General features: G+C 45.6%; 1 protein-coding gene across 1 annotated transcript in view; it reads left to right on the top strand.

Annotated features, from left to right (window-relative positions):
- Positions 1–17,287, top strand: part of SCP2 (sterol carrier protein 2) — a 50,995-nt gene that overhangs the window by 9,556 nt on the left and 24,152 nt on the right. Inside the window, exons 6-11 of the mRNA XM_073643461.1 lie at positions 3–129; positions 4,085–4,148; positions 4,452–4,538; positions 5,026–5,176; positions 11,108–11,255; positions 11,913–12,020. Coding sequence (XP_073499562.1) covers positions 3–129; positions 4,085–4,148; positions 4,452–4,538; positions 5,026–5,176; positions 11,108–11,255; positions 11,913–12,020 — 685 coding nt within the window. The remainder of the gene's footprint in view (positions 1–2; positions 130–4,084; positions 4,149–4,451; positions 4,539–5,025; positions 5,177–11,107; positions 11,256–11,912; positions 12,021–17,287) is intronic.

Below are 17,287 nucleotides of genomic sequence, written 5' to 3'. Positions count from 1 at the left end.
AGTACACGGACCGAACCAACCCAATGGATAAACATGTGGAAGTTGTAGCCAACAAGTACGGCCTGGAGCCTGCTCCATTGGCTCCTCAGTTGTTTGGCAGAGCTGGGCTTGAACACATGGAGAAATATGGTAAAATTTGTTTTAAAATTTATAATTTTTTTGTTTCTGTCAAAGCACAACTATAATCAGATTTGCTACCGCCAAGTTCGTACTCCTGGGAAGTGTCATCACAGGCTGGGCTTCGTAGAGGATTGTGAATTTTACCATATACCGGATTAATAAAGGATATGGTACAAGTGATCAGATGATTGCAGGTTGAAGTCCCCTATGGGGACTTAAAAGCAAAATTAGTGGAACTTATTTGTAAAAGTAAAAAAAAAATAAATAAAAAAAATTGGCCCTTCTTCCCAATCCATAAATAAAGAAATCAAATTAACAAAACATTGGTAGGAAGCATAAATAGTAATAAAAGATAAATAAAAATATATATATTTCGCTGTTTTTTTCAGTCACTGCACCTCTACAAAAATGCAATAAAAACTGCAGCTCGCCATGAAAATGCCAAACCTCACAGCTCCATCAATGGGAAAATAAAAGTTATGGTTTTCAGAAAATGATATCAGCCATCTTTTTTTTTTTACTGTTTTTACAAAGTTCAGAACTTGTATTTATTACATGTACAGGTGCTTCTCACAAAATTAGAATATCATCAAAAAGTTAATTTATTTCAGTTCTTCAATACAAAAAATGAAACTCATATATTATATAGAGTCATTACAAACAGAGTGATCTATTTCAAGTGTTTATTTCTGTTAATGTTGATGATTATGGCTTACAGCCAATGAAAACACAGAAGTCATTATCTCAGTAAATTAGAATACTTTATAACAACAGCTTGAAAAATGATTTTAAAATCCGAAATAATGGCCTACTGAAATGTCTGTTCAGTAAATGCCCTCAATACTTGGTCGGGGCTCCTTTTGCATCAATTACTGCATCAATGCGGCGCGGCATGGAGGTGATCAGCCTGTGGCACTGCTGAGGTGTTATGGAAGCCCAGGTTGCTTTGATAGCAGCCTTCAGCTCGTCCGCATTGTTGGGTCTGGTGTCTCTCATCTTCCTTTTGACAATACCCCATAGATTCTCTATAATAGATTCTCTATGGGGTTAAGGTCAGGCGAGTTTGCTGCCAATCACGCACAGTGATACTGTTGTGTGTAAACCAGGTATTGGTACTTTTGGCAGTGTGGACAGGTGCCAAGTCCTGCTGGAGAATGACATTTCCATCTCCTAAAAGCTTGTCGGCAGAGGGAAGCATGAAGTGCTCTAAAATGTCCTGGTAGACGGCTGCGCTGACTTTGGTCTTGATAAAACACAGTGGACCTACACCAGCAGATGACATGGCTCCCCAAACCATCACTGATTGTGGAGACTTCACACTAGACCTCAAGCAGCTTGGATTGTGGCCTCTCCACTCTTCCTCCAGACTCTGGGACCTTGTGGAGTGTGTCAGTGACTGCCTTCTGGACATCTGTCAAGTCAGCAGTCTTCCCCATGATTGTGGAGCCTACTGAAACAGACTAAGGGACTTTTTTAAATGCGTAGGAAGCCTTTGCAGGTGTCTTTTAATTATTCTAATTTACTGAGATAATGATGACTTTTCTGTTTTCATTGGCTGTAAGCCATAATCATTAACATAAATAAACACTTGAAATAGATCATTCTGTTTGTAATGACCTCTATATAATGAGTTTCACTTTTTACATTGAAGAACTGAAATAATTAAACTTTTTTATGATATTCTAATTTATTGAGATGTGTGTGTGTGTGTGTGTGTGTATGTGTATATATATATATATATATATATATATATATATATATATATATATATATATATATATATATATATATATATATATATATATATATATATATATATATATATATTAGTGCAGACCAAAATTTGGACACACCTTCTCATTTAAAGATTTTTCTGTATTTTCATGACTGAAAATTGTACATTCACACTGAAGGCATCAAAACTATGAATTAACACATGTGGAATTATATACTTAACAAAAAAGTGTGAAGCAACTGAAAATATGTCTTATATTCTAGGTTCTTCAAAGTAGCCACCTTTTGCTTTGATGACTGCTTTGCACACTCTTGGCATTCTCTTGATGAGCTTCAAGAGGTAGTCACCGGAAATGGTCTTCCAACAATCTTGAAGGAGTTCCCAGAGATGCTTAGCACTTATTGGCCCTTTTGCCTTCACTCTGCGGTCCAGCTCACCCCAAACCATCTCGATTGGGTTCAGGTCTGGTGACTGTGGAGGCCAGGTCATCTGGCGTAGCACCCCATCACTCTCTTTCTTGGTCAAATGGCCCTTACACAGCCTGGAGGTGTGTTTGGGGTCATTGTCCTGTTGAAAAATAAATGATGGTCCAACTAAACGCAAACCGGATGGATTAGCATGCCGCTGCAAGATGCTGTGGTAGCCATGCTGGTTCAGTATGCCTTCAATTTTGAATAAATCCCCAACAGTGTCACCAGCAAAGCACCCCCACACCATTTCTACGTCTCACAAAGACACGGTGGTTGGAACCAAAGATCTCAAATTTAGACTCATCAGACCAAAGCACAGATTTCCACTGGTCTAATGTCCATTCCTTGTGTTCTTTAGCCCAAACAAGTCACTTCTGCTTGTTGCCTGTCCTTAGCAGTGGTTTCCTAGCAGCTATTTTACCATGAAGGCCTGCTGCACAAAGTCTCCTCTTAACAGTTGTTGTAGAGATGTGTCTGCTGCTAGAACTCTGTGTGGCATTGACCTGGTCTCTAATCTGAGCTGCTGTTAACCTGCGATTTCTGAGGCTGGTGACTCGGATAAACTTATCCTCAGAAGCAGAGGTGACTCTTGGTCTTCCTTTCCTGGGGTGGTCCTCATGTGAGCCAGTTTCTTTGTAGCGCTTGATGGTTTTTGCAACTGCACTTGGGGACACATTCACAGTTTGCCCAATTTTTCGGACTGACTGACCTTCATTTCTTAAAGTAATGATGGCCACTTGATTTTCTTTACTTAGAATTTGTATAATGGCAAGAAAAAAGCAGCTAACCCTCTATTCAGTAGGACTATCAGCTGTGTATCCACCTGACTTCTGCACAACACAACTGATGGTCCCAACCCCATTTATAAGGCAAGAAATCCCACTTATTAAACCTGACAGGGTACACCTGTGAAGTGAAAACCATTTTCAGTGACTACCTCTTGAAGCTCATCAAGAGAATGCCAAGAGTGTGCAAAGCAGTCATCAAAGCAAAAGGTGGCTACTTTGAAGAACCTAGAATATAAGACATATTTTCAGTTGTTTCACACTTTTTTGTTAAGTATATAATTCCACATGTGTTAATTCATAGTTTTGATGCCTTCAGTGTGAATGTACAATTTTCAAAGTCATGAAAATACTGAAAAATCTTTAAATGAGAAGGTGTGTCCAACATTTGGTCTGTACTGTATATATAAAAAAATTACCACTGAAAAAAAAAAAATACACATTTGATATCCCTGTAATTGTAATGTCCTGAATAGTCAAGTCACTGGTGATTTTTATCCACACCGAACTCCATCAAAACGAAATGAATCCAAAAACCAATGGTGGAATTGCCTTCTTTTTTTTTTTTATCTTTAACCATTTCACCATACTTTGTAATATAGTTTCCCGGTTTTCAGTACATGTAGTTTTGAATGATACCATTCATCTTACCAACTCCTCCTGTTACGAAAACAAGGTCTTTCGAAAGGAAAAAAAAAATTATGGCTCTTAAAAGGGAAGAAAAAAAAATGAGTTCAAAAACAAAATTTCCCCAATCAGAATGGGATCAATAGTTTATTATTTTAAAACTTCCAGGAAAAGTAAGTATAAGGCCACATGCACACATTGAGTATTTGGTCAGTATCTTACATCAGTATTTGTAAGCCATAACCAGGAGTGGGTGATAAATACAGAAGTGGTGACGTGTTTCTATTATACTTTTCCTCTGATCGTTCCACTCCTGATTTTATTTTTTTGATTTATTTTCCTTGTAGGAACAAAGCAGGAACATTTTGCAAAGATCGCCTGGAAGAATCACAAACACTCAATAAACAATCCGTGAGTCGTATAAAGCTTCTGTTATCAGCTGTGACACTATTTTCTAGTCCTATATGAGACTGTCAGTTTGGGTCAAGAGCCCCATGGTTGGTCCAGAATTCACAGGACCGTGAAATACAGACATGTGAAGCCGACCTTATAGTTGACAGTCTTCAAAAAGCAATCATTTTGTTAGATGAGCATCTTGGAAATGTTTGCAGAAATCACAGGGAATGTTCAGAGAATTTTGTTCTTGTGCATTCTTTTCTGTAGCTAGAGATGCTTTATACTGCAGCCTTCACTCACTCGTTTCATTTTCTACAGGTTTTCACAGTTTCAAGAGGAATACAGTTTGGATCAAGTGAAGAATTCCCGGAAAGTTTTTGACTACCTTACCGTTCTTCAGTGCTGGTAAGTCATGCCTAATAGTGGGGTAAGGGGTCTATAAATATTAGTTGGCCAGCCCCGATTCAGCTGACTTTTCCTCTTATATGTAAGGCGCATCCTGAGGGTCCCCGATTTGTTGGGGAAAGAAGGATGGGACATGTTGAATTTCAGCACCCAATCCTTTTGTTATCAGAGGAGATAAGCCGTGATCAGAAAAGTCTGCCGGCGACTTACACCCCTCTCCTAATTGAAACAAATGGATTCTCAGCTGAAATGAGCGTGCACGCAGAGTTAAAGAAGGTGTCCACTACTATTTAAAATTCCCCCAATGTATTTAAACTGGGAAGAGAAGGGTTTTTTTGTAATTACCTTGCTGTGGTCTTTATTGCCTGTGAGTGGCGCTATGGCTGGCCGCTCACAGGCATCACGTGGCCCCCGGCTGCAGCCGGCTCTGACATATTTTAAATAGTAGTGGACAACCTTTGATTTCTTTTTAATTTCTTTACTCCAGTCCCACCTCTGATGGTGCAGCAGCTGCCATCCTGGTAAGTGAAGACTTTGTGAGGAAGCACGGGCTGCAGCATAAGGCGGTGGAAATCGTGGCACAGGAGATGGTGACTGACACATCCAGCACGTTTAATGAGGAGAGCTGCATCAAGGCAGTAAGTGCAACTCAGGCAGACTGTTTGGCATGTACATTTAGTATATGTATGTATGTATGTACATCTATAGTATAATCGGCTAAGCGTGTCTGTCTGAAGCCTGTATAGACTGCGCATGCGTGACGTGCAGTCTGGCTCCAGACAGAAGCAGGCATGGAGCTGTTACAGGTAAGAGGAGTGTATGGCGCCGGAGATGGCGGGATGCGTAGACACTGAACGCATACCGTGATCCCAGCGCCATACTTGCATACTCACCTAACCGGGAGGAGCGTTGCAGCGGCGCCTCTCTCTTCGCCGGAGACCGGGGCAGGAGTGAGGCGTTGGATCGGCGCATGCGCATGGCGCTATCCGGCGCCATTTTACTAAAGACACATTTGCAGTGTGCCTTCAGAAAAATGGCGCCGGACAGCGCGGTTCTCCGGCGCTGCACTGCGCCTCCGGCAGAACAGGACGCAGCAGCGCTGGAGCACAGAGAAGAAAGGTGAGTATAACTGTTTATTTTTTTGTATGTGTGTACAGTGTGAAAGGGATGAGGGGACCATGCATACCAGGATTGGGGGTGAGGGGAGCCATGCATACCAGGATTGGGGATGAGGGGAGCCATGCATACCAGGATTGGGGATGAGGGGAGCCATGCATACCGGGATTTGGAATGAGGGGTGCCATGCATACCGGGATTGGGGATGAGGGGAGCCATGCATACCGGGATTGGGGATGAGGGGAGCCATGCATACCGGGATTGGGGATGAGGGGTGCCATGCATACCGGGATTGGGGATGAGGGGTGCCATGCATACCGGGATTGGGGATGAGGGGAGCCATGCATACCGGGATTGGGGATGAGGGGAGCCATGCATACCGGGATTGGGGATGAGGGGAGCCATGCATACCGGGATTGGGGATGAGGGGAGCCATGCATACCGGGATTGGGGATGAGGGGTGCCATGCATACCGGGATTGGGGATGAGGGGTGCCATGCATACCGGGATTGGGGATGAGGGGAGCCATGCATACCGGGATTGGGGATGAGGGGAGCCATGCATACCGGGATTGGGGATGAGGGGAGCCATGCATACCGGGATTGGGGATGAGGGGAGCCATGCATACCGGGATTGGGGATGAGGGGAGCCATGCATACCGGGATTGGGGATGAGGGGAGCCATGCATACCGGGATTGGGGATGAGGGGAGCCATGCATACCGGGATTGGGGATGAGGGGAGCCATGCATACCGGGATTGGGGATGAGGGGAGCCATGCATATCGGGATTGGGGATGAGGGGTGCAACGCATGCCGGGATTGGGGGATGACTGGTGCCACGCATACCAGGATTGGGGGATGAGGGAGCTATGCATACCAGGATTGGTGGATGAGGGGCGCCAAGCATACCAGGATTGGGGGTGAGGGGCGCCAAGCATACCAGTATTGGGGGTGAGGGGTGCCATGAATATCAGCAATGGGGGTGAGGGGCACCATGCATACCAGGATAGGAATGCGGGGTACCATGCATACCAGAATAGGGATGAGGGGTACCATGCATACCAGGATAAGGGGTGGGGTGCCATGCATACCAGGATTGGGGGATGAGGGGTGTCATACATACTAGAATAGGGATGAGGGGCACCGTGCATACCAGGATGAGGGATGGGGTGCCATGCATACCAGGATTGGGGATGAGGGGTGCCATGCATACCAGGATTGGGGATGAGGGGTGCCATACATACAAGGATAGGATGGTGGGGACAGGATGGGGGCAGCACAAATACCAGGAGGGGGCAGCACATACCAGCATGGGAGACCATATACCAATAAAAAATGCTCGCCACCCGGCGGAGAACGGGTTCAATAGCTAGTACATATATACACTGTATATACACTGCTCAAAAAAATAAATGGGACACTCAAATAGCACATCCTAGATCTGAATGAATGAAATATTCTCATTGAATACTTTGTTCTGTACAAAGATGAATGTGCTGACAACAAAATCACACAAAAATCATCAATGGAAAACAAATTTATTAACCAATGGAGGCCTGGATTTGGAGTCACCCCCAAAATTAAAGTGGAAAAACACACTACAGGCTGATCCAACTTTGATGTAATGTCCTTAAAACAAGTCAAAATGAGGCTCAGTATTGTGTGTGGCCTCCACGTGCCTGTATGACCTCCCTACAACGCCTGGGCATGCTCCTGATGAGGTTGCAGATGGTCTCCTGTGGGATCTCCTCCAGGATAGCACATCAATGCGATCTGTGGCAAGAAGGTTTGCTGTGTCTGTCAGCGTAGTGTCCAGAGGCTGGAGGCGGTACCAGGAGGCAGGCCAGTACACCAGGAGACGTGGAGGGGGCCGTAGGAGGGCAACAAGCCAGCAGCAGGACCGCTACCTCCGCCTTTGTGCATTGTGAAAGTATTTGGCCCCCTTGAACTTTTCTACCTTTTGCCACATTTCTGGCTTCAAACATAAAGATATAAAATTCTAATTTTTTTTGGGAAGAATCAACAAGTGGGACACAATTGTGAAGTGGAACGAAATTTATTGGATATTTTAAACTTTTTTAACAAATTAAAAACTGAACAGTGGGGCGTGCAATATTATTCGGGCCCTTTACTTTCAGTGCAGCAAACCCACTCCGGAAGTTCAGTGAGGATCTCTGAATGATCCAATGTTGTCCTAAATGACTGGTAATGATAAATAGAATCCACCTGTGTGTAATCAAGTCTCCGTATAAATGCACCTGCTCTATGATAGTCTCAGGGTTCTGTTTCAAGTGCAGAGAGCATCATGAAGACGAAGGAACACACCAGGCAGGTCCGAGATACTGTTGTGGCGAAGTTTAAAGCCGGATTTGGATACGAAAAGATTTCCCAAGTTTTAAACATCTCAAGAAGCACTGTGCAAGCGATCATATTGAAATGGAAGGAGTATCAGACCACTGCAAATCTACCAAGACCCGGCCGTCCCTCTAAACTTTCATCTCGAACAAGAAGACTGAGCAGAGATGCAGCCAAAAGGCCCATGATCACTCTGGATGAACTGCAGAGATCTACAGCTGAGGTGGGAGAGTCTGTCCATAGGACAACAATCAGTCGTACACTGCACAAATCTGGCCTTTATGGAAGAGTGGCAAGAAGAAAGCCATTTCTCAAAGATATCCATAAAAAGTCTCGTTTGAAGTTTGTCACAAGCCACCTGGGAGACACACCAAACATGTGGAATAAGGTGCTCTGGTCAGATGAAACCAAAATCAAACTTTTTGGCCACAATGTCAAACATGGTGGTAGAAGCATCATGGTTTGGGCCTGCTTTTCTTCAGCAGGGGCAGGGAAGATGGTTAAAATTGATGGGAAGATGGACGGAGCCAAATACAGGACCATTCTGGAAGAAAACCTGTTGGAGTCTGCAAAAGACCTGAGACTGGGACGAAGATTTATCTTCTAACAAGACCATGATCCCAAACATAAAGCAAAATCTACAATGGAATGGTTCAAAAATAAACGTATCCAGGTGTCAGAATGGCCAAGTCAAAGTCCAGACCCGAATCCAATCGAGAATCTGTGGAAAGAGCTGAAAACTGCTGTTCACAAACACCCTCCATCCAACCTCAATGAGCTCGAGCTGTTTTGCAAGGAAGAATGGGCAAGAATTTCAGCCTCTCGATGTGCAAAACTGATAGAGACAGACCCCAAGCGACTTGCATCTGTAATCGCAGCAAAAGGTGGCGCTACAAAGTATTAACTCAAGGGGGCCGAATAATAGTGCACGCCCCACTTTTCAGTTTTTAATTTGTTAAAAAAGTTTAAAATATCCAATAAATTTCGTTCCACTTCACAATTGTGTCCCACTTGTTGTTTCTTCCCAAAAAAATTAGAATTTTATATATTTGTTTGAAGCCAGAAATGTGGCAAAAGGTAGAAAAGTTCAAGGGGGCCAAATACTTTTACAATGCACTGTGTATAATTTTATTTATATATATATATATATATATATATATATATATATATATATATATATATATATATATATATATATATATATATATATATATATATATATATATATATATATATATATATATATATATATTATGAAATGGGTACTTTCATACTTTAAAAGTGAGCTAGCTAGGGTGTGCCATCAGCTTTTTATACGGCAGGGGACAAAGACAGCGATGTGCAGCCATCCGTCCATTCTTAGACTTATGCTGTCACTTCTTAAATTGGGAATATCCTTCTAAATTATCTCTTAAGAAAAAAAAATTGCAATTTGTAGATCTCCACTTAAACAATACATCCCATTCTAAGAAACAGATTCAGACTGGCTTTAACATGCACTATATGGACAAATTGCCTGAGAGTGAAATTACTGAATAATGGAAGCATCCAGACCTGTTCTGGTATAACATCAGCACAAACGCTGTGCCCTCACCGGGAGCTTCATGGCCGACCAGCTGCATGCAGCCGTACATCATCAAGCACAATGCGGAGCGTCGGATGGAGTGGTGTAAAGCCGCCACCACTGGACTCTGGAGGAGACGTGTTCTGTGCAGTGACGGATCACACTTCTCTATCTGGCATCTGGTGAACGAGTCTAAGTTTGGTGATTTCCAGGGGAACGTTACCCGCCTCACTGCATTGTACCTGCTGCACAGTTTGGTGCAGGAGGATAATGCTGTGGGGTTATTTTTTATTTATTTTTTTTTATGGTCTACCTCGTCACTTAATTCTACTAAAGGGATTATTTAATTCTTCACCTGCTGGATATCAAACTCAAACACACAGAGGGCCAAAATGGAAAACTTGGAAAGTTGTGGGCTAACCAGTGTACAGAATAATGCACCCCACGTAGTCCTCCATACAGAATAATGGGCCCCACATGGAGGGGTGGTTCTGGTGTTGTGGGCCAAATATAATCAGCCTGCAGGCCATATTTTGGCCCACGGGCCAGAGTTTGACATGTATGCTTCACCACAAGACATTTTGGACAATTGTAGCTTCTATCTTTGTGGGAACAGTTTGGGGAAGGCGCTTCTCTGCTCCCTATGACTGTGTCCAGTGCAGAAGGTCCATACAGACATGGAGGGGGGAATTTGTTGGGTAGAAGAACATGACCGGCAGCCCCCGAGCCCGTACCTCAGCACCATCCAACACCTTAGGGATGAGCTAGATCGGAGATTGTGATCCTGACCTCACAAATGCTCTCTTAGATGAAGGGGCATCCAAACACCTCCAAAATCTTGTAGAAATCCTTCCCAGAAGAGCGGGAGCTGTTATATTCTTCAGAGGAGCCGACTCCATATTAATGTCTATGTATGAAGAATGGGATGTCAGAGAAGCTCCTGTAGTGTAATGTGGAGGGGGAACATACTTTGTCCATATAGTGTATTGTGAAGTCCTCTGATGGGTTTAGGATGTGACCATTAAATAGATTCTCTAGTGAAATTTCTCAGAGCTATTGGATGAATTCCTCGGCCTGAGACGAGGAGGGACGTGTTTCTATTTTATAGCAGTCAACATGGTGGCGATCGAGACTGGTTACTATGTGTACATTACCTAGCAACTGCATCTTCTCTGTGTCACTTTGGTTGTTAGGCACCATGTCCTTAGCAACCAGTCTTTCTCCTTAAAAACTCAACACAAGTATTGTCACTGATATTAAGGGAAAGAGTACTGGGACTTTACATCATGTTTTTTTTTTCTATAACTTACCACCATGCTACCATATTTTTGTTAAATACAATCTGTCTTCGTTCATCCTGCCGCAGGAATAATGACTCTTTCTTGTCACAAACATCTGACCTGCGAGGGTTAGAGGAGCCGACTTCATGATAATAAGCAGCTTTCTTACAATGTTGGGTTCTGTGACACCATTAAATTCATTGAGAATACCCATGTTTTTAATTAATAATTTTATTATTTTTTTTTTTTTTTAGGTTGGATTTGATATGAGCCGGATCGCAGCAGAGAAATGTTACCAGAAAGCTGGTGTGAAGCCGACCGATGTGGACGTGATCGAGCTTCACGACTGCTTCTCTGCCAACGAGCTGATCACATACGAGGCGCTCGGTCTCTGCCCGATAGGTAATCCAACCTCACTTACTTTTTTTTGTGTCTAATGACTAAAAATAAAGGGGTTGATCACCTTTTGGGGACTATAGTTTATATATATATATATATATATATATATATATATATATATATATATATATATATATATATATATATATATATATATATATATATATATATATATTTTCTTTTTCTTTATTTTTTTTCAATTGGGTTTCATTAAAATTTAGCATTATTGCTTTTCCAGCACATTCATCCTTGATGGGGTCATAAACTAGCTGAGAGGAGCTCCGAAAAAGAGAGATGAATTATAAACTTTCCCTTCAAGACCGTTCAGACGAGCTCACTGATGGATCCTAACTAAACTCCTTCTGCAGCCATCAAAAGACAGTGCAGCACAGTGCCTATAGAAGGCAAACTGTGCAAAAATTTTAATGAAATTCAATTACTAAAATTATTATTTTTTTGTCCCAAATACACACATTTTAAAAAGGAAAACTGAACAATCCCTTTATCAATATGTTAGGGATTTTTTTTATCAGTTTTGATTATCAGTCGGACCAGGACTTGTAGCTGTCAGGTGCAAAAACATGCCCATATGCCACCTGTTTGAACCTGACCTGGGTGAATGTCGCCACTGAGCTGTTTTTCTCGGGTTTCCTTTTGCAGGTGGAGCAGGAGAACTGATTGACAGAGGAGATAATACATATGGAGGACGCTGGGTTATCAATCCAAGTGGAGGTCTGATCTCCAAGGGGCATCCGCTGGGAGCAACAGGTCAGCATTGCATAAAATTGTGGTAATGAATGAATCACATGTGAAAATTTGAAAAAATCCCAACATCTCTTTTGAAGCTGGTTTTAGACTGTAAGGCGGCTGTGTTCACACCGTGCAGTAACTGAGGCAGTGACCCAATCAAGCCCAACATATACAGCTTTTATTCAGCAACTCACAAAGTCCTCTGGTTCGCAGCCGGGTTAACAGAAGTCCATATACAATGGTTGCCGTGGGCAACGGCCACGCCGGGCTGCTCAGAGCCTGACTGGTGCAGAGCCTTCCCAGGTGTTGGTTCAGCTATACAGAGTCCCGCTGAGCTTTCCTGCTATGCTTCTAGCAGGTCCCAACATAGAACAACACTAATCCTTAGTGCAGGGTTTTAAAGGACCTGTGGCAAGAGCCACTGGAAAACCCGGGTTGGAGGAAGGAGGCCGCCCCACTGCCTCCTGTGACCTCCTCCAAGAAATGAAGGCCCTACCGGGCTTTACTAATCAGCCTTAGGCAGATAGCCTGACCAGGTCAATGCTCACCTTCATTCTTGCATTGCAGCCGCAGGTGAATTTGTGACTGCAATGCACTCCAATGGATTTAATAGGTCTCTGTACACATTCTGGGGGATATATATAAAGTCCCTCGTATACTATCCCAGTCACTGCCTCACATATCCACCCCCCCTCTGTTCAAACTTGTGGGGTTGAACATTTGACACCATACAGGGTGCCCGGGACAGGGCATCCGCGTTTCCCTGCGACTTCCCAGGGCGATGTTCTACAGAGAAACTGAAGTTTTGCAGTAACAGAAACCACCTGGTGACTCGCGCATTCCTCTCCTTGGCGTTCCTCCATACCAAGGGTGAGTGGTCCGTCACCAAGCGGAACTGACGCCCGAGTAAATAATAACTTAGCGATTCGAAGGCCCACTTAATAGCCAAACACTCCTTCTCTACCACGCTATAGTTTTTCTCTGCCGGGACAAGTTTTCTACTCAAGTGGGTGACCGGGTGCTCTTCACCATTCACTTTTTGTGACAATACCGCCCCTAGGCCTACCTCCGAGGCATCTGTCTGTACAATGAAGGTTCCCTTGAAGTTGGGGCTGATGAGGACTGGCTGTCCACACAGGGCCAATTTCATGGACTGGAAGGCTTCTTCTGCCTGAGGGTTCCACCGAACCATTACCGATTTTTATTTTATTTTTTTTTTCATTTCAAGAGATCGGTCAGGGCCGCCGTTCTCCCAGCAAAATTAGTTATAAACTGGCGGTAATACCCAAGGATGCCAAGGAAAGCCTTCACCTGCTTTGTATTTGACTTTTAGGCCAGTTTTTTATGGCCTCAACTTTATTGATTTGGAGCTTGATAACTCCTCGGCCAATCACATACCCCAAATATCGGACTTCCTCTAGCCCTATTGCACATTTTTTGGGGTTTGCCGTTAACCCCGCGGCTCTGAGAGAATCCAGCACTGCTTGTACCTGGGATAGGTGCGTATGCCAGTCAGTGCTAAAGATGATAATATCATCTAGATAAGCGGACGCATACTCCATCAACCTCTGGAATGTAGCCGGGGCCCCATGTAGCCCAAAAGATAAGAACACATGGTGATATAGACCCTCCGGAGTTATGAAGGCAGTCTTTTCCTTTTCCGATTTCTTGAGAGGTACCTGCCAGTAACCCTTGGTGAGATCGAGCGTAGTAAAGTACTGGGCCTGCCCCAGTCTGTCAATCAGCTCGTCCACCCTGGGCATTGGATAAAGGTCAAACTTCGACACTTCATTTAATTTCCGGAAATCTTTACAGAAGCGTAACGATCCGTCTGGTTTTGGAATCAGTACGATGGGGCTAGCTCCACTCACTCCGTGATTCCTCGATGACGCCTAACTGGAGCATTTGTTTTACCTCAGCCGTGATGGCTTGCCTCCGGGCTTCGGGTACCCGGTACGGTCTCATTCGCACCTTTACCCCAGGTTTGGTGACCATGTCATATTGGAGAACTGTAGGCCTACCCGGTAGCTCTGAGAACACGTCGGTATTCTGCACCAGTGAGTGAGCCTCCCATCGCTGCTGTTTAGTGAGGACATCACTTATCCTGACCTCTCCCCCGGATGCATCCCTGGCTGAAGGTAGAGAACTCTCTGGTGATATGCCCGGAGTGACGTCTGTAACTAAACACTCTCGATCTTTCCAAGGCTTTAGCAGGTTTACATGATAAAGCTGCTCAGGTTTCCTCCTTCTGGGCTGATACACCCGGTAATTTACCTCCCCCCACCTTTTCTCGAACCTCATATGGCCCTTGCCACTTGGCCATGAGCTTACTCTCGGCTGTGGGTACCAGTACTAACACCCGATCGCCCTTGTTAAAAGACCTGACCATGGCTCTTTTATTATATGTGCGCCTCTGGGCTGCCTGGGCATCTAACAGATGTTCTTTCATAATGGGCATGACCGCCGCGATCCGGTCCTGCATACTAGCCATGTGTTCAATTATACTCCTATGTGGAGTCGGTTCTTGTTCCCACGTCTCTTTGGCTACGTCCAACAGACCCCTAGGGTGTCTGCCGTACAATAACTCAAAGGCAGAGAACACTGTGGAAGCCTGGGGTACCTCACGGACGGCGAACATCAAATAGGGTAGCAACATGTCCCAATCCCTTCCGTCCATGGAATCCACCTTTTTTAACATGGACCTTAAGGGTTTTATTGAACCGCTCTAGTAGCCCGTTGGTTTGAGGGTGGTACACCGATGTGCACAATTGTTTAATTTTTAGCAGTTTGCACAGTTCCCTTGTCACCTTGGACATAAAAGGGGTCCCCTGATCCGTCAGGATCTCCTTAGGTAGTCGAAGGCGACAGAACATGGCGAACAGCTCCCGTGCAATCAGTTTCGCCGAGGTGTGGCTTAGCGGTATAGCCTCCGGGTACCGGGTGGCATAGTCGAAGACCATCAGTATATGTTGGTGTCCACGAGCGGATTTTACAATGGTCCATTGTAATCCGTTCAAAAGGTACCTCTATCACTGGCAGGGGTACCAATGGACTGCGGAAACTTGTGGTGGGTGTGGTCAACTGACATTCGGGGCAGGATTCACAGTACTTTTGGACCTCCGCGTAAATCGCCGGCCAAAAGAACCCCTGCAAGATACGCTCTTGCGTCTTTTTAACCCCTAAGTGTCCACCCAGCAGGTGTGTGGGTGCCAACTCCAGAATCGCCCGACGGTACGACTGAGGTACCACTAACTGTTCCACGACCTCGTCTCTGATTTTGTCTACCCTATAGAGCAACTCACGGTTGACTACCATACTACCATGCGTGGAAATACAGTATCTGCACCGGGCTGTTGAGCTACGCCAATAACCTCTTACATCCTTTCCCGAGTCAGACTGGGATCCTGTAGCTGAGCTGTCCCAAACGTGCCCCGGGACACTTCCAGCTCGGGGATTGATGGAGTCTCCTCGACCTCTCCTGCCAGCACCTCTAGGGGAAACCTATCGGGGTCACACTCTGTCCCTAGGATGGACACCCCTACGGCAGGTACCCCTGACTCGTGTTCGTTGGGTACAGCGCCTGTAACACATTTTACCGGGGGAGAGTGGATTTTGTTTTTTCAGAGTCCAGAACAGGGGCGAGTCTCTTCCCAACACAGTCCCATAGGGAAGAGTTTTTACCACCCCCACCACATGTTTTATGTCTCCACATGGCGTGGACAAAACTACCTCCGCGGTTGGGTACTCTCTGAGGTCACCATGGATACACACAACCCCGACTGTCCGTCCACTGGGGTTGTCTCCTGCCACCAGCGACCCATGTACCAAAGTCACTAGGCTCCCCGAATCTAGGAGGGCCTCCGTGGGGTACCCATTAACCAGTACCTGGCACAGTTGGTGTTCACTGTCCGGGGGGTTCGGCGCTCGCAGTGTAGACGGTCTGGGCATACATTGAGACCCGGCGATTATACCCACAGTCCATGGGTTCCGTAGTCAGGGGGCAATTAGCCAACCACATGTCCCGGCCCCTGACACCGCCAGCACCTAAGGGTGGAGGTACTGTTGGGTCTTATGACCTTTTGGGAGGGAACCGGTCTCCTGACACGCTCTCATTCCGGGGTACCCCTTCAGCACGGGTACGGTGGTAACTGTCCTCAGCAGAGGGACGCAACCCCTTTACTGGTTCTTGGGTTGGAAGGGATCGGCGTGACAACCGCAAGGGGGCAGATTCCCGAATAAAGTCCTGAGTGGCCGAGTAGCGCTCGATCAGGCTAACCACCTGGTCGAGTGTGCCAGGGTCCCCTTGCCCCACCCAACGTTGAATAGCGACTGGCAGAGTCCTCACCTGCCGGTTCACCACCACCCTCTCCACCATCTGGGCTGGAGTCAAAGACTCAGGCTGAAGCCACCTCTTTACCAGCTGCAAAAGGTCATAAGCCTGAGACCGGGCGGGTCGGGTCTCCACATAGGCCCATGAAAATACACGCTGAGCCCTCACGTACGTATTGACCCCCAGTCGCCCAAGGATCTCCCCTTTGAGCCTCTGGTAGTCCTGGGCATCCTCCTGACTGAGGTCAAAGTAGGCCTTTTGGGCATCGTCGACCAGAAACGGAGCCACCACTTCTGCCCACTGGCCGGCTGGTAGGTTTTCCCTCTCTGCTGTGCGCTCATAAATGGTCAGGAAGGCTTCCACGTAGTCCTCCAGTCCCATCTTCCTCAATGCGGAGCGAACCTTGTCCCGGGCCTCTCGACGTACCAGGGCTGGTGCCGTCGGCGTCTCCCGCAGAGCTATGAGCTGCTGCATGATCAGCTCATTGGTTTGCTGTTGCTGCCACTGCGTGTGGACCAATTGCCTTAACAGCTCCACCATTTTATCCACGGGGTTGGGCTGAAAGGTGGCCGGCTGGATTGTGGTCATGCAGCTGCCGGTGGGGTATGCCTCAGTCACAATGCCCGCATTCTCCACCAAGCTGTAAGGCGGCGGTGTTCACACCGTGCAGTAACTGAGGCAGTGACCCAAGCAAGTCCAACATAAACAACTCGTGAGTTGCAGACATAAAAGATAACAGAAAGGCCTCCGGGTCTCAGCCGGGTTAACAGAAGTCCATAAACAATGGTTGTTGTGGGCAACGGCCGTGCTGGGCCACTCAGAGCCTGACTGGTGCAGAGCCTTCCCAGGTGTTGGTTCAGCTATACAGAGTCCTGCTGAGCTTTCCTGCTATGCTCCTAGCTGGTCCCAACACTGAACAACACTAATCCTTAATGCAGGGTTTTAAAGGACCTGT

Source organism: Phyllobates terribilis, unplaced genomic scaffold (assembly GCF_046119375.1).
Source record: "Phyllobates terribilis strain yellow unplaced genomic scaffold, ASM4611937v1 Scaffold_8__6_contigs__length_399053987, whole genome shotgun sequence".
Classification (NCBI taxonomy): domain Eukaryota; kingdom Metazoa; phylum Chordata; class Amphibia; order Anura; family Dendrobatidae; genus Phyllobates; species Phyllobates terribilis.
The sequence above is the reverse complement of the archived record's forward strand: the minus strand, read 5'-3'. Positions and strand labels throughout refer to the sequence as shown.